Source organism: Furipterus horrens, unplaced genomic scaffold (genome assembly GCF_987537825.1).
Source record: "Furipterus horrens unplaced genomic scaffold, mFurHor1.1.pri manual_scaffold_9, whole genome shotgun sequence".
NCBI lineage: Eukaryota > Metazoa > Chordata > Mammalia > Chiroptera > Furipteridae > Furipterus > Furipterus horrens.
In genome coordinates, this window is record NW_028327179.1 from 54,626,384 (window position 1) to 54,648,578 (window position 22,195).

The 22,195-nt window shown below is 38.8% G+C and overlaps 1 protein-coding gene across 2 annotated transcripts in view; it reads right to left on the minus strand.

Annotated features, from left to right (window-relative positions):
• The window catches only part of COG5 (component of oligomeric golgi complex 5), a 393,705-nt gene that overhangs the window by 368,023 nt on the left and 3,487 nt on the right, over positions 1-22,195 (minus strand). For both annotated transcript variants that reach the window (XM_090287339.1, XM_090287341.1), the window contains exons 2-3: positions 11,304-11,443; positions 4,641-4,698 (exon numbers count right to left, since the gene is read on the minus strand). In XM_090287339.1, the coding sequence (XP_090143465.1) occupies positions 4,641-4,698; positions 11,304-11,443 (198 nt within the window). The remainder of the gene's footprint in view (positions 1-4,640; positions 4,699-11,303; positions 11,444-22,195) is intronic.

The window sequence follows — 22,195 nt, forward strand, 5'->3', positions numbered from 1 at the left end:
CTCTGGTTAATTTTTGTTTTTGAGAGCTGGCTGTAATTCTTTCTATGGTTGAGGGAGGAGGCGAAGCGTGTCTACTTTTTTCCTGATGAATGTTAAAAGAAACCATAACAGAAACTGCATGTGGTGAGGTGGGATAGATGTTGATTGACAAGTTCCAGGGGAGCATTTCCTCTGTTAATAGGCAAGATCCATGTATAGGCATACCTCATTCATCTTGACCAGAAGTCATGTTTTACTCTCTTACTAGACTATAAATTCTTGATGATTAGGGAAAGATTCTTTTTCTTTCACTATTGTATGACCAGAAACTAACTCAAACTAATTCCCATAACAAGTAGTCAATAAGTATTTGTTAAATATATTATATGCTAGATAAATAAACATAGATAGCAAGGATATTACTGCCTTTACTCTCTACATATACATATGAAAAAATTTTTTACAAAATTGTAAAATATTTTCAGAAAGATAGATCTTAAATTTCACTATCTATGTACCTAAAAAATAGGCTTTCCAATATTACAGATTTAATTATTTTGAACTTCACTCTTTAAAACTCAGTTTCTATATTTAATTGGCATAGCTGTAGTTTTGAAACATAGTATTCTAAATAAATTTAAGTATAGAACATTGTCATATATTAGATGAAGTAATATTAGAATAAACATTCCTATTGTTACAGAACCCCTGGGCTGCTCCAGTTGAAAACAAACCCATGGGCTCTTTAGTTAGGGGCCCGATTGCCCGCCGCCAAAATTATAACTCTCAATACCAGAGTTTGGTGAAAAGAAAAAGAATTGTTTATTTAACAGTTATATAGATTTAGTTATTTGCGGATTTCTGTTGTTAAGTCTTATGCTCTTTAAAATACCCACAAACACATATCCTTGCCTCCCCCCCTTCCAAACCAGGCTAGTTTTAGGGAAGTCAGAGAAACCGTTTCCCTACTTTCCCAACACAGTTCAGCTTTACCAGCAGCTGCCAATCATTCAATCTGATTGGGGAGGTCCTTTCTGTGCTGTGGTGCCCTCCAGCTCTCAATGCAGGACCGCCTGGATTCTCAGCCTCCTTGCAAACTGCCTTCTTCCTGCAAACTGCGCGGATCTCCTTTCCTTCTCAAAACCGCATGGCGAGAGCCTCTTAACGCAGCCTGGAGACCCCTTCTCCAAGCCACATGGAGAAGGCCCCTTCACCAAGCCACGTGGAGGGAGCACACAAGAGCGAGAGTGAGACCCCGAGAGCGAGTGTGCGAGAGAGAGAGCGCGCGAGCCAGAGCGAGAGCGCAAGTGAGAGCCCGAGTCAGAGCGCGAGAGAGTCTGAGCTAAAATGTCTGCAGCTGCTTATATATCCCTGACTGCGTCATCGGACGCAGTGGATGTTGCAAACAGTTCTGACCATTCACAGAACCTTACGTAGGCTCTGTGTGCTTTCCATACCGTCCCCTGGTTCAAGACTCCTCCCATCTACCTGAGGCTTTGGATGCATTAAAGCCATTTGCATAAGAAAGACAGTAGCCACCAGCCTCAGGCATGTGGAAGCATTTGAAAAGCTGCTTACTTCTCCCCATCCCACAGCAGCAAACTCTGGGGATTTTTGGACTCCCCTGTTTCTGTAACACTATCAGCATACAAACCTGTATGATTCCATATGGCTCAGTCTAATAGAATCCTTTCTGGCCCCAGAGATTCCCATTTTTAGCTAGTTTTATGGCTCATTAACCTTAAACCTCCAAGAATGAACTGCCCTTACCTGTTATCATTACTTCTGTACATCTTACTCTCTCCACAAGGCAATCTCCATAGGCTTTTCATACATATGCCATCAAGTCAGATCTTATCAAGGTGACCAGAAATCTCCAAGATGCCAAATTCAATTGTCAGTTCTGTCTTTATCTTGTTCGAAATCTCCGAAATTCATCACACAGTTAAACCATTCCCTATCTAAAACATTTTTGTCCTCTGGGCTTCAAAGTCATCACACTCCCTGGGATTTCCTCCTATCTCATTATTTGTTCCTACTCCTCCTTCGTTAGATCTCTACATGATGGAGTACTTTAAAATTTGATCCTCTCTCATCTTCTGTTCTCTATCATAATACAATCTCTCTTAAGAATTTCACTCAATCCCAATGTTTTACATACTCTCTGTTCAATAAAATACTGATTTTATACATACATACACACATTTATATACACATGTACATATACTTGTACAGACTTTTTTCTATCTATCTAATGTACATACCATGCACATAAGTCTTTATCCCTGAACTCTCTCATTTCAAATTTAAGATGCCCAAGAAAACTTCTGCTCTACCCTGGGCCCATCAAAATTGCTCTTCCAGCCTAACACACCTCAGTTACTCATACCATCATCTATCCAATTTTCCCAACCAAAATCTTAGGAATCACTCCTGGTGACTTTTTTCCCTTGGCCTTTTTATCTCCCATCAACAAATCCTATCAGCTCTGTCCCCATTTTATCCATACATTTTTCACAATCCTTTTACTTCCACCACTTTAATCAACTTCTACTACTCTAATAATTTCTAAATTGTTACCAATGTTTCTACTCTTGCCTTCCTATAGAACCACCAGATAAAACTTTCAAGAGCATTAATCTTATCACATAATAACCCTAAGTAAAATCTTCCAATGGTTTACCATTACATTCAGATGAAAATCAAAATTCCTTTCCAAGAACCTCATTTACAATTCTCCCCCTCGTTTACTAAACTCATCACACTGGACTTCTTTCTGCCCCTCAGGTTGCCAAGCTAATACTGCCTTCCCATTTATTGGTCCCTCAGCTTTTCCCCAGATCTTCATGTGGCAGATCTTCCTAATCATTCAGATCTCAACTCAAATGTCACCTTTTCAAAATGGCCTCCCCTGACCATTCTAGCTAGTAAAGGGCTACCCTTCCTCCACCCCATCATCCATTTTATTTTCTTTGTAGGATTTGCAAATAACTGAAGTTTCCTATTTGTACATTTTTTTGGTCTACTTCCCCACCTACAACATATGCTCCATAGAAAAAGTGACTTTATCTATTGTTCACAGGTGCCTGATACCTAACAAGTTCCCAACTACTATTTCATTGAGTGAACAATGAACGAATGAGAATATCTCTTTTTATATAATAGGCTTTAGAAAAAACAGGCACATTATAGAACTAAACACATATAAGGAAACCACAACAAGAAGTCTTTCTGTTGTGATGACTCATATATAAATATATAAATTTATATATACACTCAAAATTAATGTACTACTATGCCATCTTTATGGGTATTACAAATGAAAAAAAATCATTTATCACTTGTTTCAAAAAATTACCATTAAAACAGCTTATTATTTACTTGCTTCCAGAAATACATAAAAAAATAGAGATTAAAAAAATAACTAATTTCCAGTAGTAAGTCAGTACTTAGAGCCTCTTAACTTTCCCAAGAACAAAGTGATATACATCCTAAATATTAAAATATCAACCAAGCTATTATTTCTGAAAATACTAAGTTCTTCATCGAGATGCCTTAGAAACAGTGTATATGCGGAGAATAATACCTTTTGAGTGGATAAGAAACACTGGGGAAAGCATTAAAGAATATTGCATCACAAAAAGCAATATGCTTCCTCCTTAAGAATTTCATCAGCACAGAAAAAGATCACTTAGCTTTCCTTTGACATGCAATGATTAATAACAGTAATCACAACACAAGTAATAATGTAAAAACAATATTAACATTTCATATTTATGAGGTATAGTTTAATCAAGAGGGAACAAAAAGTTCATAAAATCTAGTCAAACAAAAATAAAAGGATTCATAAAATTAAAGATCCAATTTATTTTTATCCTACTATACTTTCATTGAAAAGTGTTTCAAAGAAAGCCAAAACTAAGGAAAAATTCAAGCTTACTTACACAACTACCCACTCTGGTGCTGTTGATGTTTTAGTTGTTTTAATCAACTAACAGTTATAGAAGCACTAAATATGTGCCAGGAATTGTTCTAAGCATTTTGCTAACTCATTTAATCCTCTGAATAACACCATATTAATACTCCTCTCCCTTATAGATAAACTGAGGCACAGAAACATTAAAAGTCACACATCTAGTAAGTGGCAAAGCAAGAATCTGAACCCAGATAGTTTAGCCCAGGGGTCAGCAAAGATACATTCAAGATTTGTTAGAACACAGCCACATGGATTCATTTGGGTCTGCTGCATGGGCAACAGCAGACCCTCCATATCACCCTGCCCAGGCTCTGTAGCTTCAGCTTCACTGGAGAGGACACTCCAGCGTCATCGCAAGATGTCGATTTAACACGGGAGGAGACAGATACCGTGTCACTCCCGAGTCGGACTGCACAGCCATTCTCGGCGGTGCAGATAGACTCTTAAGAAGCTACACCATCGTCTCTCGAGACGGACGGCTGCCGACGACGACGACGACGACGACAACATGGATTCATTTACATGTTTTCTGTCTGCTTTCACTCTGTAATGGCAATTGAGTAGTTGCAACAGAAACAGTATGGGCTGCAAAGTCTAAAATATTGACCATCTAACCCTTAACAGAAAAAGTTTACCAGTCCCTAATCTAGCTCTATATAACCTGTAATAGTTAATGGAAATATACCTTCCAAAGACTCAATCCCAGTTGCTTGTGCCAGTAAATCTTCATGTCTTGCAACAACCTGAAAATCAAAAATGAATGATCAGCATATTCTCTAAGTATAAGATTTTTTCCCCCTTGTAACCACAGGTAGAACTGAAGGTTTCTCTCCACATAGGAAAGGGACAAATACTGATATGAAAAAAAGTACAGTTTACAAAAGTGTGTTTGAGATGAGTTATTAGCAGGAATACAAACATGCTTATACTTCGACATAGAGCCAAAATAAATAAATAAATAAACAGCCTTCTTACTAGACCCTTGCTTTCCTAATGGGACATGCAGGTGGAGTTGTGCCAAAACTGAAAAATAAAAAATGGCTAACTCTTGCCATGGTACATACGCTTTCCCTTTAAAGAATATTTTCAAACATCAGATCCTCTTAGCTCTTGAACTTAATTCAACATCATCAAAACCACATTCCAATCTGCAAAGATAAAGCAGAGTCAGTGCCCATATCCTGAACACTTATCTGCTTCTAGTTTCCCAGTGTCACAGCAAATCCTCTTCTCTGCAGAAGGCTGATATTTTTGTGAAAATCAGGGCTGTGTGAATGGTCATATTAAAAACTAAAAAGGTCAAGAGTTCAAGGCCACATGCAAGAGATTCCTAGAAACATCAAGAAATCTCTAGAATCTCTAGAATACAAAAGTCCTTATCATCTGTAACCTTTATTCCAATGAATAAGAAGTTCCATGTGGAATCTAAACTGGAACTCCTAATCAGCAAGGATTCATTCACTAGAACTCCTGTGTCGTCCACTTAGTCTTGTTTCAGATATCATGTTATACTGCCAAGTCCCTTTCCATTATATCCACCTAAAATAAGTGTTCTTTTTGGTCTCTTATATCCTTAAGATTGCCAGATGTCTGAATTTTCCCCAATGCACTGATGTAGTCACCAATATGTTTATTCTAACAAGACTAATTTTCATTTAATTCTCTATTCCTCTTTGTCTCGTATGATAAAATACCTTGGAAAGGTTGAAAAGTCTAAAACTACACTTTCATAGACTCCCCTGAAGCCAACTGAATGAATTTCCAAGAGATCTGGAAGACAGAAGGGAAAGCTATCTTCCTGCTACTGTTTCAGCTAGTAAGCAAGATCCTGAGACCTAAGGATTTTTAAAAATTTGAGATAGCTGATCATACCAGAGTTTAGTTATCAGGTATTTAGAAGCAGAATTTTAGCAGTGCCATAAAAGGTAATGTCAGGAGCTTCTGGGCCTCTATGTTGCATTTAGGGTAGATCCTTCAACTCAGTGCCCTCACTGACATCCAACAACTACGTAAGCATCCAATTCTCTGTATTAAATATCTTCCTGCTTTAAATACCTACAACAGTTTATATTTCCTGTACCAAACCACAACATGCCTTAGTATATCTTTTGTAATCTTAAACATCTCAATTATATTTTAAATTATTTTTATTATATTTTATTTACAATACAGTTAGCATCATTCCAATTTTTTCCTGGAGAAAACAATTATGGCAGGTTCAGCTCTTATACCAGGACTCAGAGACTTTTTCTACCTCACACCTAGAACTACTCTAAGTATAACTTGCCCCCTGTAAGAGATGTTAAATACATTTTTTGCAGTTCTATTTTTTTAATTTATTTTTTATTTTTCAATTACAGTTTACATTAAGTATTTTTCTGTATTAGTTTTAGATGTATAGTATAGTAGTTAGACAACCACATACTTTACAAAGTGGTCCCCCAAATATTTCAAGTACTCACAAGATGTTAAATAAATTTTAAGTTTTTACTGATTCCTGCAGAAAAGGCATGCAAGGAATAAGGAAAATACACACCATAAAAAGGGCAGAAAGAATTTCAGATGGTTTCTGCAAAAAGGCACCTCCTGCAAGCCCTAAGCAGAGTTAAGGGCATTCTCCCCTGCTTCCATAAACATTTTGTACCATTCTATTTAAAATAGGCATCACCTGGATATCATTATTTCTGATGTATCTGCCACTGGTCTGTGAGTCCTTGGGGTCAGAAAAGTGTGTTCATTTTTCTATCCTCACAACCTGACAATTAAGTGTGTTATAAATGTTTGTCAATGAACTCTAATTATACTATACTCAGAATTTTAGAATTAAAGTGACCTTTGAAGTCATTCCAGTCCTAAGCTGCTCTTTTAATCAATAAAGAAAGTAAGACACAAAAACGTACACAAATATGTCTCATGATAGAACAGTTCTAGGTTTCTGGGCAAATAGTCCATTTATTCATAAAATTGTTCATTAATTTAAATATTTATTTAAGAGCCTACTCAGACAAAAGGCAACACTAGTTAAGTATACCATCAAATCACCTGATAAAAATTATAGAATTGATTATAAACAATTATATGCCAACAAACTTATCAATCTGGAAGACATGGATAAATTCCTAGAAATATACGATCTTTTAAAACTGAATCAAGAAGCAGAAAATCTGAAAAGGCCATTACAATTAACAAAATCAAAGCAGTAATCAAAAGACTCTCAGCAAACAAAAGTCCTGGACCAGATGGCTTCACGGGTGAATTTTACCCAATATTCAAAGAACAACTGACCCCTATCCCTCTCAAACTATTCCAAAAAATTCAGGAGGATGGAAGATTCCCAAGCTCTGTTCAAAATGCCAGCATTATCCTAATTCCAAAACCAGAGAAAAACACTACAAAGAAAGAAAATTATGGGCCAATATCTTTGATAAACACAGATGCAACAAAATATTAGCAAACCTAATCCAGCAATATATTTAAAAGATCATACACCATGAGCAAGTGCGACTTATTCCTGGGATGCAAGGATGGTACAATATCCATAAATCAATAAACATGATAGACCACATTAAAAAAATGAAGTATAAAAACCATATGATCACACCAATACACAAAAAGCACATGACAAAATCGAACATGCATTTATCAAAAACTCTCCAAGCAGAGTGGGAATTGAGGGATCGATTATACTTCATCATAATAAAGGCCACAGTTGACAAACCATGGCCAACACCATACTCAATCGGACAAAAACCACTTTCACCATTCTTATTCAATACAGTACTGGAAGTCTGAAACACATCAATCACACAAGAAGAAATAAAAGGCATCAAAGTTAGAAAAGAAGTAGTAGAACTGCTATTATTTGAAGATGACATAAATATCCCTAAATATTTTCCCAAAACAATACTAAAACTGATAAATGAATTCAGTAAAATAGCAAGATACAAAATTAATATTCTGAAATCAGTTGCATTTTTATAAACCAATAATAAACTATCAAAAAGATAGACTAAGAAAAAAATCCTATTTACAATTGCATCAAAAGAATAAGGTACCACCTGGCTGCTGTGGCTCAGTTGATTGAGCATCAGCCTGTGAGCCAAGTGTCGCTGGTTCAATTCCCAGTCAGGGCACAGGCCTAGGTTGCACGCCAGGTCCCCAGTTGGGGGCGCGTGAGAGGCAACCACACAGTGATGTTTCTTTCCCTCTCTTTCTCCTTTCCCTTCTCTCTAAATAATAAAAATTTAAAAAATAAAAAAAGAATAAGGTACCTAGGAATAAATTTAACCAAGAAGGAAAATATCTATATTCAGAAAACTATAAGATGCTGAAGAAGATACTGAAGAAACCGAAAAAGATATAATAAGTGAGGTCTGTCTAGAAAAAGTCCAGCCATTGTTAATATGAGAATGGTTTGCATTACATTGAAGTAACCTGGCAGCCAAGGAGAATGGACTGGAATGGGCATGCATGAACAATGATGACTTCACTGTACTAGTAAGTGGGGGCAGTAGACACTGTTGAGTGAGCATGTGTACTGTGTGGCCATCACACTCAAAATAACTGAGCAAGTAGAGCGGTGAATCGGCATCAAATTTTGCATTAGGCTTGAACATTCCTCCGCAGAAACTATTCAGATGATTCACAAGGCTGCAGATATGGGCAACTAGTGACTGGCAGCTTCATCACGACAATGCACCCACATATGCATCACATCTTATGCAGCTTTTTAGCAAAACATCAAATCACCCAGGTGACTCAGCCCTCCTACAGCCCAGATTTGGTGCCCTGCAACTTCAGGCTTTTCCCAAAACTAAAATCACCTTTGAAAGGGAAGAGATTTCAGACCATAGATGGGATTCAAGAAAATACTAGTGGAGCTGATGGTGATTGGGAGAACAGTGTGAGGTCCCAAGGTGCCTACTTTGAAGGGTCCTGAGGCATCATTGTTCTATGTATAATGTTTCTTGTATTTTCTTCATCAAATGTCTCTATTTTTCATATTACACCACTGGATACCTTCTGAACAGATCTCATATACCATGTTCTTGAAAAGGTAGAATTAAGATCATTAAAATGTCCATACTACCCAAAGCAATCTATAGATTCAACACAATTTCCATCAAAATATCATCAGTGTTTTCATAAACTAGAATAAGTAATTAAAAAATGAATATGAAATTATTAATAAAAAAGACCCCAAAAGCCTCAGCAATCATGAGAAAGAACAAAATTGGAGGTATCATGCTACCTGTATCAAGCCATAGTAATCAAAATAGCATGGTACTGGCATAAAAAGACATATAGATTAATGGAACAAAACAGAGAACCTAGAAATTAATCCACACCTCTGTGGTCAATTAATATTTGACAAAGGAGACAAGAACATACAGTAGGGTAAAGACAGTTTATTCAGTAAATTATGTTGGGAAAATTGGACAGATACAGGCAAAACAAAAACAAAAAATACCCTCAAAAATAAATTAAAAATAAATAAAAGACTTAAATCTAAGACTCGAACTCATAAAAATGCTACTAGTAAACATAGGCAGTAAAATCTCAGACATTTCTTGTAGCAATGTATTTTTCTGATACATCTCCTTACGCAAGGGAAACTAAAGAAAAAATAGACAAATGGCACTACATCAAACTAAAAACTTTTTGTACAGCAAAGGAAACCATCATCAAACCAAAAAGACAACCTACTGAATGGAAGAACATATTGGCCAATGATATATCTGATAAGAGTTAATATCTGAGATTTATAAAGAAGTCAGACAATACAAGAAAAAAAAAATCCAATTAAAAAGTGGAGAAATACCTGAATAGACACTTCTTTAAGGAAGACATACAGATAACCAATAGACATACAAAAAGTTGCTCAACAGCACTAATCATCAGATAAATGCAAACCAAAACCACAAGATACCACCTCACGCCTGTCAGAATGGATATCTTCAATAAATAAACGAACAAGTATAGTCAAGGATGTGGAGAAAAGGTAACTCTAATGCAGTGTTGGTGGGAATGCAGATTAGTGCAACCCTATGGAAACAGTGTGATGTTTCCTCAAGAAATTAAAAACGGAATGGCCTTATGTCCCAGCGATTCCATTCTAGGAATATATCTGAAGAAACCAAAAACAATAATTAAAAAGAATATAGGCACCCTTATGTTCATTGCAGCATTATTTATAACAGCCAAGATATGGAAGCAAACCAAGCAGATTAGTGGATTAAAAAGCTGTGGTACATTAACACAATGGAATAATACATAGCTGTAAAAAAGAGGGAAATCTTACATTTTCCAACAGTATGGATGGACATAGAGGATATTAGGCTAAGTGAAATAAGTCAGATAGAGGAAGACAAATACCATGATGTCACTCACTTATATGTGGAATCTAACAAAAAAATAAGCAAACAAAACAGAAACAGACTCATAGAGACAGAGAACAGACTGACAGAGGGATGGGATTAAGGAGGTTGGGTGAAAAAAGGTAAAAGGTTTAACAGTACAAATTGGTAGTTACAGAATAGCCACAGCAATGCAGCTTACAGTGTAGAGAATATAGTTAATATCAAGATAAATATGTATGGGCCCAAGAGGGTATTTGAAGCAGCATGGGGACCACCCTGTAGAGCACATGACTTCCTAACAACTTTGCTGTACATCTGAAACTAATACAGAATAATATTGAATATCAACTGCAGTGGAAAAATAAAAAATAATTTTTTTAAATTACAGAAATGTAGTAGAGAAAGGAACCTTAAGGATTTTCTACTACAATTTCCTTTTCCTTATTCACTCTAACTCACTTAATAGATTTTTTCAAAGCAAGACTCAAAGGCATTAAAAGGTATAAAAGGCAAGAGCACAGCTGAGATTAGGACCCATCTCCTAACTCCCTCTATTGTGGTCTATCCATCACAAATTCATCAACTTTCCATAATTTCAGTAATTGTTACACTTTGTGCTCATAAAGTGTGACCTGCCAATGTGAACATCCCAATTTTTCTTATTCACAATTTCAAAATTCCATTTTCTATTATCTTTATCAAAGTCATTTTATTCTTTGCCTACCTACAGTCATTGCACATCAATTAAGGTGGTGAAAACAAAGTATGAATAATAAGTTTTAGACAGATGGGAATATTATTTTTTCAATTAACAAAAAGTGAATTACAGAAATCTTTTCAAAAGTGTAATTTGAAAAATAAGCAACACTAGTAAGTTATACATTTGTTTATGTAAATATGCATTTTGATTAAATAATAAAAAGATTATAAAAATGATGAACTATCACTTTAGGCTGAATAATCTGTATGATCTAGAAGATTGGAATTACCTGTAAGTGTAGTTCTTTGTCCAACTGACTAATTCCTTGGGCAAGTTTTGCTATTTGTTCAGCAATTACAGCTTGATGAATAGATTGAGAAGTATAAGTCTTCACATCAAAGTCTTCACTTAGAAAATCACTATAACATTCTGTAGAAAATATAAGGAAAAGTCTTTATTTATTAATTACACTGTACTAAACCAGATATTAAACAACAGAATAATTACAATCACCAGAAACTGTTGTATATACTTTCTGTTGTAAATGAGAAGGAGAGGAGGCAGCAGAAGAGAAGGGTAACATTCACTGAGAGCTTACTATGTACCAGGCATCAATCTAAACACCTGGCAAGATTAATTCATTCAATCTTCACACAACCCATTTGGACTATCACTTTCCCCATTTCACAAATGAAGACAGATACAGACATGGCTGAGATTTGAACTCAGGCAATCTAGCTTTACAGCCCACATTCTGAACCACTATGCTACACTGCTAAAAATTAATTTTAGACAGTGAGTCAAAAAATAAAGATACTCAATAAAAAATTAAAAACTAACTACTCACCATAGCCTTTAAGGCAAGAAATCAAGGTCCTTGATCATCACAAGAGGAAAATTGACTATATTTGATATTTATGGTCTCTGGTATCTCTAGATCAAAGCACAACTACTGTTATAAAATGGTGAATCTGGACTTTTTTCATTGATTATGCTACATCTGTCCCAATTTTTCCTCCTTTGCCCCCCTCTACCAAGCACCCTCAACTCCCTCCAATGATCCTCTCCTTTGTTCATGTCATGGGTCATGCATGTAAATTCTTTGGCAATTCCATTTCCTATACTTGCTCTTAACATCACCCTGCCTATTGTGTAACTACCAATTTGTATTTTTTAATCCCTTTACCTTTTCTCCATTTCCCCAGCACCCCTTTCCCACTGGCCAACCATCCCAATGTTCTCCATATCTATGATTCTGCTTCTGTTTAGTTTGTTTTTTAGATTCAATTGTTGATAGTTACATATTTATTGCCATTTTAATGTTCATAGTTTTGATCTTCTTTTTCTTAAATAAGTCCCTTCAGCATTTCATATAATAATGGTTTGGTGAGATGAACTCCTTTAGTTTTACCATGTCGGGGAAGCACTTTATCTGTCCTTCCATTCTAAATGATAACTTTGCTGGATAGAGTAATCTAGGTTGTTGGTCCTTGCTTTTCATTACTTTGAATACTTCTTGCCAGCCCCTTCTTGCCTGCAAAGTTTCTTTTGAGAAATCAGCTGACAGTTTTATAACAGCTCCCTTGTAGGTATCTAACTTTTCTCTTGCTGCTTTCAAGATTCTCTATCTTTAATCTTTGGCATTTTAATTATGATGTGTCTTGGTGTGATCCTCTTTATCTCCTTCTTGTTTGGGGCTCTGCTTCCTGGATTTGCATGTCTATTTTTTGCCAAATTAGAAAAGTTTTCTTTTATTATTTTTTCAAATAGGATTCAAATTTCCTGCTCTTTTTCATCTCCTTCTGTCACCCCTATGATGTGCATGTTAGAACACTTGAAGTTGTCCCAGAAGCTGCTTATTCTAGCCTCAATTTTTTGGATTCTTTTTTCTTCTTGCTGTACTCATTGGATGTCTTCTTCCTTATGCTCCAAATCTCTGATTTGATTCCTGGCTCCATCCCTTTTTCTGTTGATTCCCTGTAAATTGTTCTTTATTTCAGTTAGTATTGTAGGGGCTTCAGCCATTCCTTGTAAGGAACTCCATCATCCCCTAAGGGCCCCATTGCCTAAGGCCTGTAGAAATTTGCAAATGTCTGCTGCTAGCATCAAGTAATTGCCTCTTTGAGACATTTCCCTTGCAGGGCTTCCAGTACCTGGCAGCCCAATGTCCCATGACAGTCATGTTCCGACCAGGTGCAGCCCCAGTTCCTGGAACAGTTAGCAACCCGCAGTTGCACAACCTGATTACAACAAAACCTGTCCCACCCGGCTTCCCACCTGAAAATCTGCTACATAAACCCTGCCCTAAACCCCATCAGGCACCATTTTAGAGACATAGTCTCAGCCTGGCCGCCGGCAATAAACCCTTTGCTTTCCTTATCCACTGTCTCCAAGTGGTTTATTCTCACTGAATCTGTCGTAACAGTATATCCTTCATTTCTGCCTGGGTCTTATTTATGCTGTCGAAGTACCCCCTGAGTTCCTTGAGCATCCTTATAACCAGCAATTTGAATTCTGCATCTGATTATCTCCATTTTGCTTAGGTCTTTTCCTGGAGTTTTGTTCTGTTCTTTAATTTGGGCCATATTTCTTTGTCTCCTCATATTTTGGCAGCCTCCCTGTATTTGTTTATATATATTAGGTAGAGCTGCTTTGACTCTTTGTCTTCGTAGCATAGCCTAATGTAGTAGGTGTCCTATAGGGTTCAGTGACACAGCCTCCCCTATCTCCCAAGCTGTGTACTCGAGGTGTGCCCTCCATGTGGGCTGAGTACTCCCTCTTCTTATAGATGAGCCTTGATTGCTGTCAGCAGGTCAATGGGAGGGATTTACCCAGTCCAGAGAGCTGGTAGTACTGGCCATGACCTCTGACCAGCAATCACCTCCCTCCCGGGCTATGGAGGTGGTTGGCTGGTGTTCTAACATGGTCTGTTAACTGTTCGCTGGGTGTGCAAGCTCTGGGGTTTCCCAGGTGATGCAGGCAAAGATAAGCCTCCACCCATGTTCTGTATGCGGCTCCTTGGCATAAATTATTAAGCAATTTGCAGATGGCTGCTGCTAATGCTGGGCCTCAGTGAGAGGTATTGGGGGGGAGGGGGTCATCTGTTGCTTGTTTGAGCAGATTTAGGAAGGTCTGCAACCTGCAACTAGACCAGCCCTTCATATGAAAAAGCCACTGTTACCAGCTTGGGGAGATCCTAGGTAATCGTCAGGTCAAGGCTTACCATGGGAGCCAGGGTGATAGAGATTCAGATATGGTGCTGCCATACTGTGGCTCTGTGTGGGGGAGGGCTCAGAATAGGTACAATGGCCACTGTCTGCAGTTCTGTGTGGGAGGAAGCTGTCACCCAGCTCTCACCCTGATGCCAGACACTTCAGTTCTTCCCTGTATGCCAACTGGTGCCCTTCAAGCTGCTGCCCCAGTGCTGTAGCACAGAGGGAGTGAGACTAAGTCTGTGTGCAGTGCAAGGTCCTTTTAGAGGAGATGCCTGAGAATCCCACAGTTTCTTCCATACACCCAGCCCCCACTAGTTTTTACAGCCAGAAGTTATGGGAACTTATCTTCCTGGTACTGGGACCCTGGACTGGGTAGTCTGGTGTGAGGATGGAATGCCTTGCTCCTGAGAATATCCGTCCATTTTATATCCACCACATGTGGATTTGGGACCAACCAGTTCCACCTCTCCGCCCCTCCATCCCTCCTACCCATATGCATGAATATGGTTTAATTCTTTAGTTGTCAGACTTCTAAACAGCTTGATTTTCTTATGGTTCTGAGTGATGGCTGTTCTATATTTTAGTTGTAATTTTGCTATAGTCATGCGAGGAGGTGAGCCACGTTTACCTACACCTCCATCTTGACCAGAAGTCTGAATCTAGATTTTTAACAGCAATAGGTAAATACAAACTTATAGAGGTATTACTAAAATTTAGAATTTATGGGTGAAATAGTAAATGAAAAGAGAAACTGTTCAAAATAGACAATTAGTAGACAGGAAAAAGTGATGTTAGATGTTGATAACTTTCTGTATAGAAATCCACAAACCTATGAATGAAAGAAAATAAATTGGAGAGAATTATGAGTTAAAAATAAATATATACACGTGAACTTGATATAGGTATAATCCACTATTTCCTAACCATATGATAGGTATAGGAAAGGCTGCTCTGACAGATTATAATACAAGCAAAATAGAGTTCTTGTGAAAACTTCATTTCTCTATATCCACTATATATATATATATATACACCCACCATATATACATATATAGTGCTCTATGAGGGCAGTCTTTATTTACTACCATGTCCCTACAGCCTGAACAATGCCTGACACATGGAGGGTGCTCCATACTGGTTGAATTAATTTATCTATATATCAGCTGGAAATGTCATTCTCCATTCTTGCTTACTTTTAAAGTAGGGTGCAGTAAAAGAAGGAAACTGTTTTGACCTTAATTCTGAAAACCATATCCTTCAGTATGTCAAGTTCTCAGAATTAAGGAGCCTGCCAAGCAGAAAAGTAGAGACGACCATGCCAAGAAGAGGGAGGTTTTAGAGGCAGCAAATACTGTGGTATATTTTGACAAAAAGGGGAAACTGACTTAAGTATGCCTAGACCACAGTGTGTATGTTGGGCAAAAGCATTAAGAATAACAGGAGTTGAGGTTCTAAAGGAATGCTGGAGGGCAGTTTAAAAAGAGGCTGTTAAGACCTCAGAATGTTCAGACTATATCCCACTTAAGGTTTTAAAGCCAAGAACAAGCACTGTCACCTTTGTTTTAAGAACAGTTTCTAGCAGCAGATGGATGATGAGTGAAAAGGAACTAGTTGCACAATGGTGTTTTCGAGCTGACTCATATTGGCTCCTGAGACCTGTTAACTTTTCAGAAATTGTGTGAACCAGTTGACATCACATGCAGGTATCTTAAAACTGACCATGGTGAGAGGATTTATACTATGGAAACTGGTATATCTTACAAAATCAGGGCTTTCCCTATTTTCCCAGAAAGCTGGTTTATCAGCACACCCATGGAACACAGCCACAAAGACCAGTACGGTGCTCTGTTAGCAATCCGAGTAGCATGATGAAGGCTATGACAGTGGCACTAAGAATATCAAGGAAGTGACAAATTTGACAAATATTCAGAGACAGTAATGGGTAGGACTTAAGAGTCAAGCTGAGACTTCCGGCCAAAATGGAGGCCTAGACTGACAGGCTCCATCTCCCTCCACAACTAAGACGGAATACATCTACTGCAAAACCAGAAATAACCATAAGTTCCAGAAAATAAAGTTACATGGAAGTCCAACGTATGAAGTTCTAAACAAGTGGTGCTCGTCTGGACGGGTAGGAGGGGCGAAGACGGGGTGGAGAGGTCAAGCTGGGCTGGAGGTGGCAGCTGCGGTGACAGCAACGGGACGGCAGTAAGCACAGACACCTGTATTTAAGGGGAGGCAAGAAGCACCTGGGGAGCACCCCCAACTGCAGACCAAACCCATCAGCTCGCGATTCCAATGCCAGGGAAGGCAGAACCCCATTGCCTCAGACTGTGAAGGCCGGAGCGGGTGGGGACAGAGGAAGAAGCTCCCAGTCTCTCAGCAGAGAGTAAATGGCAAGAATCCATCTTGGACATCTGCCCCCACACAAAATGCCACAGTGTGGTGAGAAGGGTTGCCCAGTAGTGACGACTGCATGGGGCTCTGCCCCCTATAGCACAGGAGGTGTGACAGCTCCTCCCAGGAAGCAAAGGTAAACACAAAACTGTCAGGATGGCAGGGATCATGATAGAGATCCCAGTCATGCAGCTGACCAGACAGCAAATATCTGACCTAACAGACCAACAGACAGGAAATCTTTCTAAGGCACACTTCAGAGCTTTGGTTATACAAATGCTTACAGACCTGACAGCAGATCTTAAACAAGACGGGGAAGGAATGAAGGCTAGTCCTGCTGAAATGAATGAAAACACATACAAAACAAGTTGTGAAGGAAGGAAAACCAGGGATCAAATCAACAAATCAGAACACAGGGAAGGAACAAACAGTCAACCAATGCAGAAAGAGGAAACAAAAAGTGAGGAAAATGAGGAGAAGCCCGGAAACCTATAGGACAGCTATAAGCAGGCAAACATCCGAATCACAGGGTTGCCAGAAGGGGAAGAACTAGAAATTGAAAAATTATGTGAAAAAATAATGAAGCAGAACTTCTCTAACTTAGGGAAGGAAATAGAATTATGGATCCAGGAAGCACAAAGAGTTCCAAAAAAACTGGACCCAGGGAGAACCACACCAAGACACATTATAATCAAAATGTCGAAAATTAAGGATAAAGAGAGAATCTTAAGAGCAGCAAGAGAGAAGAGAATTACGTACAAAGTGGTCCCACTAAGACCATCAGCTGATTTCTCAAAAGAAACTCTGTAGGCAAAAAGGGACTGGCAAGAAATATTCAAAGTAATGAAAAGCAAAAACCTACAACCACAATTACTCTATCCAGCGAAGCTGTCATTCAGAATAGAAAGGCAGAGAAAGTGCTTCCGGGACAAAGTAAAACTGAAGGAGTTCATCAGACCCAAACCACTGTTATATGAAATGTTCAAGAGACTTGTTTAGGAGAGAGAAGGTCAAATCTATGAACATTAAAATGAAAACTATCACAACAACAACAACAGAAGCTAGGGCATCGAAACGAAGGCAAACTAAATAGGCAACGAGAGTGGGAAAAGAACCATAGGTATGGGGAATATATTGCGTGGACGTCAGCTGGGATGGGGAAAGGGGGGTAGGGTGGGAGATGGTACAGGAATTAAGAAGCATAGTAGGAGGGAGTGGAGTAGATAGGAAGATGTTGAGAAGAACTATATGCACAACCAACGGGCATGGACTAAGGGGGGGGACAACTGGAGGGAAGGAGGTCACTGGGTGGAGGGGAACAAAGGGAAAACAAATTGGGGCAACCGTAACAGAATAATCAATAAAGCATATTTTTAAAAAAGTCAAGCTGAAAATGGGTGGTTAGTTAGAGCAAGAAGAATGATTCCTAAGTTCCTTGATTAAGTAAGTGATATAAGGAATTCATCTTTGCATTAAGCCAGACCACTAGGCATCTTTTTATAAAGATTAACATGAACATGCCTCTGCCTCCAAGGAACTCATAATCTACACAGGGAACAAGCACACACCTAACTAACCACATGTAATTAATGTTAACAGAGACTATCAGAGGAAAAGGTTGGGGGAATAAGGCTTTAAAAATTCATTTAGCCTTGGCCAGTTGGGCTCATTTGGTTGGAGCATGTTCCCATAAACAAAAAGGCTGCTGGTTCAATTCCCAGTCAAGGTACATTGCCTGGGTTACGGGTTCGGAACCAGTGAGGGTGGGTGTAAGAGGCAACCAATCTATGTTTCTCTCTCACATCAGTGTTTCTCTCCCTCCCTTCCCCTCTCTCTAAGATCAATAAGTATGTCCTCCAGTGAGGATACAAAAAATTTTTTTTAATTCATTTCACTTTTTCATACGTAGAATTTGTACCATTTGTTCATAAGCAGGTTTTTATATGTAGAACTACTACTGTTTGTTCACTGTCAAGACAGAAATGTCCAGTAGACAGTAGTTCTATAGCTCAGAAGAGAGGTAAGTACCATACATGTGTTCATTTGTGTCCACAGATATTTATTTTGAAACCATGAAAAAAAACTAGATCAGGACTTCCGGCCAAGATGGAGGCTTAGACGGACACGCTAGGTCTCCCTCAACAACTACAGAGGAATACAACTACTTCAAAACAAATAATAACTAGAAATTCCAGAAAATAAAACTACACGGAAGCCCAACATATGAAGTTATAAACCAGCGGTGCCATTTGGGCAGGTAAGAGTTAAAGAAGGCAAAGCTGTTTGCGGAGCGGCGGGCGGGCGGCGAAAAATCCCGGAGGCAATCAAGCCCCTGGCGTGCGGGACTCCAATTAAGACCCTGGCTTGCGCGACTCCGGGCGCTGGGGAGAGCAGCCGCAGCATCGCCTTGAACAGTGAGGCCCAGGGGGGCGGGAGGACGGATCCCGGTCTCCTAGCTGAATAACTGTGTGAATCCATCTTGGACCCCCGCCCCCACAGAAAACACCACAGGGCTGCGAAATAGGTCGCAGACAGGCACTGGTCGCTAATTTGTGACGCGTACACAGGCACTGCCCCCTATAGCCAGCCCAGGAAAACAAAACGCATCTGTCAAAATGTGGCAGACAACTATAGAAATCCCGGTGGCACAACTCACCAGACAGCAGATAGAGAACCTGACAGATGAACAGATAAGAAACCTGTCAGAGGCTCAGTTCTGGGCCATTGTTATCAGGTGGCTTACAGAATTCACAAAAGAGCAGGAAAAAGATATGAAAGAAGCGAAAAACTTTCATAATGAAAGGAACAAAACCACATACAAGACAGATGGTGAGGAATCCAGAGTTCATTTCAACAAACTGGAATATGGAGAAGGAACAAGCAGTCAACCAATGCAGCGAGAGGAAATAGGAAGCAACAATGAGAGGATCAGAAACCTCTGGGACAGCTATAAAAGGCCCAACATAAGAATCATTGGTTTGCCAGAGAATGAGGAAGATGAACTAGAACTTGAAAAATTGAGTGAAAATATAATAAAGGAGAACTTCCCAGACTTGGGGAAGGGAATAGACATGCAGGTCCAGGAAGCAAGGAGAGTTCCCAAGAGACTGGACCCAGGGAGAACCACTCCAAGACACATTATAATCAAAATGTCAAAAATTAAGGATAAAGAGAGAATCTTAAAAGCAGCAAGAGAGAAGAAAAGAATTATGTACAAAGGGGTCCCAATTAGACTATCAGCTGACTTCTCAAGGGAAACACTACAGGCAAGAAGGAACTGGCAAGAAATATTCAAAGTAATGAAAATCCAAAACCTACAACCACGAATACTCTATCCAGCGAAATTGTCATTCAGAATAGAAGGACAGAGAAAGTGTTTCCAGGACAAAATAAAACTGAAAGAGTTCATTAGATCCAAACCACTGTTATATGAGATGTTAAAGGGACTGGTTTAAAAAACAGAAGCTAGGGAGATGAAACAAAGGCAAACGAAACAGGCAACGAGAGTGGAAAAGGAACTGTGGGTAAGGGAAGCATAGTGGGGGGAGGTCAACAGGGAGGGGGAGTGGGGAGAGGGAGGGAGATGATATAGGAATTGGGGATCATGGTAGGAGGGAATGGAATAGATGGAGAGAGATTGGGAGGAACTGTATGCACAACTAATGGACATAATCTAAAAGGGGGGGACAACTGGAGGGAGGGGGGCCACCGGGTGGAGGGGAGCAGAGGGAAGGGAAATTGGCACAAATGTAATCTTTTAATCAATAAAACACATTAAATCTGAAAAAAAAAAAATCTAGATCACTTAGGAAGAAATTTTGGAATGTACAAAAAGACGGAAATGGAGAAGATAGGGTTCAGAAGCCAAGAAAACACCAAAATTTGGGCAGCAGATACAAGAAATGAAAGCAATCAAAAAGAGTAAGGAGTGTTCCAAGAGGAAGTGGTCAGTGGTATAAAAGATCTTACAAAAATGAAACACAATAAAGGTTGAATACTAGCCATTGGATTTGGAATTTGAGGACTGACTGTCCTCAAAGAGAAAAGCCTCTTTTATAGTTTATAATGCCTCTCTTTCATAGTTCTCTTATTCTTATAGGAGACAAATCAGAAACACCTCACAAATTTTCAAATTATGCATCTGCACACCAACCCTATCAATCCTATGCTCTCTGTTATTGGCAGATACCTGACACAGTGCATCACTGTTACTGATGAAAATCTTTAATTCCTTAGAAATATTGCAGGAGATGAGTAAGTGAACTACTGAATTAGGGGTAAAGTGAGGAAGACAAGCATCTAAAGGAAAATGGAAAAGAGTACTTAGAGAATTAGAAATTTTTTCTTTAAGTATGGAACTCAAGTCACATGAGAAAAATATTTCAAAAAAATCAAATTGTTTTAAAAGTTCAAGTAAGATAAAAATCAAAAAGTGTCCACTTTTCAAATTTTTTTAGTTGAATCTATTGGGGTGACACTGGTCAATAAAACCATACAGGTTTCAAGTGCACAACTGTATAACATATCTGCACACTGTATTATGCTCTCACCACTCAAAGTCAAGTCTCTTACCAACACAATGTATCCCCCCCTTTGCCTTCTTCCACCTCCTTCCACTCTCCTTTCCCTCTGGCAATCACATACTGTTGTTTGTGTCTATGTGTTCTTTTTTTCCTTCTTAATCCTTACATCCTTTTCACCCAGCCCCCCAAACCTCCTCCCATCTGATAGCTGTCCATCTTCTATGTTTCTATGATTCCATTTCTATTTTGTTAGTTTATTTTGCTCATTAAATTCCACATATAAGTGAAATCATATAATACTTGTCTTTCTCTGACTGGCTTATTTCACTTAGCGTAATATTCTCCAGGTCCATCCACAGTGTCCCAAAAGATTCCCCTCTTTTTTACGGCCAAATGGTATTCCATTGTGTCAATATAACAGGCTTTTTATCCACTCATCTACTGATGGGCACTTGGGTTGCATTTAGACCTTGGCTATTGTGTCCATTTGATTTATCCACAAGGAAATCACTGCAGACCTGGGCAAAGCAATTTCAAAGGCACAGAATGAGTGTGACTGGTTACTTGAGAACACAGGAAGAAAATCCAGAGCACAAAGAGGAGGGATTGTCCTTACGAAGGAGCAGAGACTCCACTTCTGTTTTAACTGAAAATATGACAGAAAAGGGGGAGAAAAGATGATTGCAGGTTCAGGTTCAGCTTCTAGGTTTAATGGCAAGAAATGACGAAAGCTCACATCTGGTGGATTGTCTTTTTTTTTAAGTAAGTTCCAATCATTTGTTAAGCTTGAAGGAAGAGGTTTGAAAAGAGTAAAGGAGATTTAAATAACCACTGTGGAAGATGGGGAAGAGAACTAAACAGGAAAATTTAGAAGGCAGAACCGAGGAGTAATTGCGCTCCAAAAACCGATTACAATTCCTGGAATGTATTCTACTGAAACACTGGGTTGGCCAAACGTTTGTTCAGTTTTTACCATACGATGGTTCTAGTAGTGCCTAGTTGTCTTTAACTTCATTCAAAACAACTTTGCTAGACTGTATCACGAC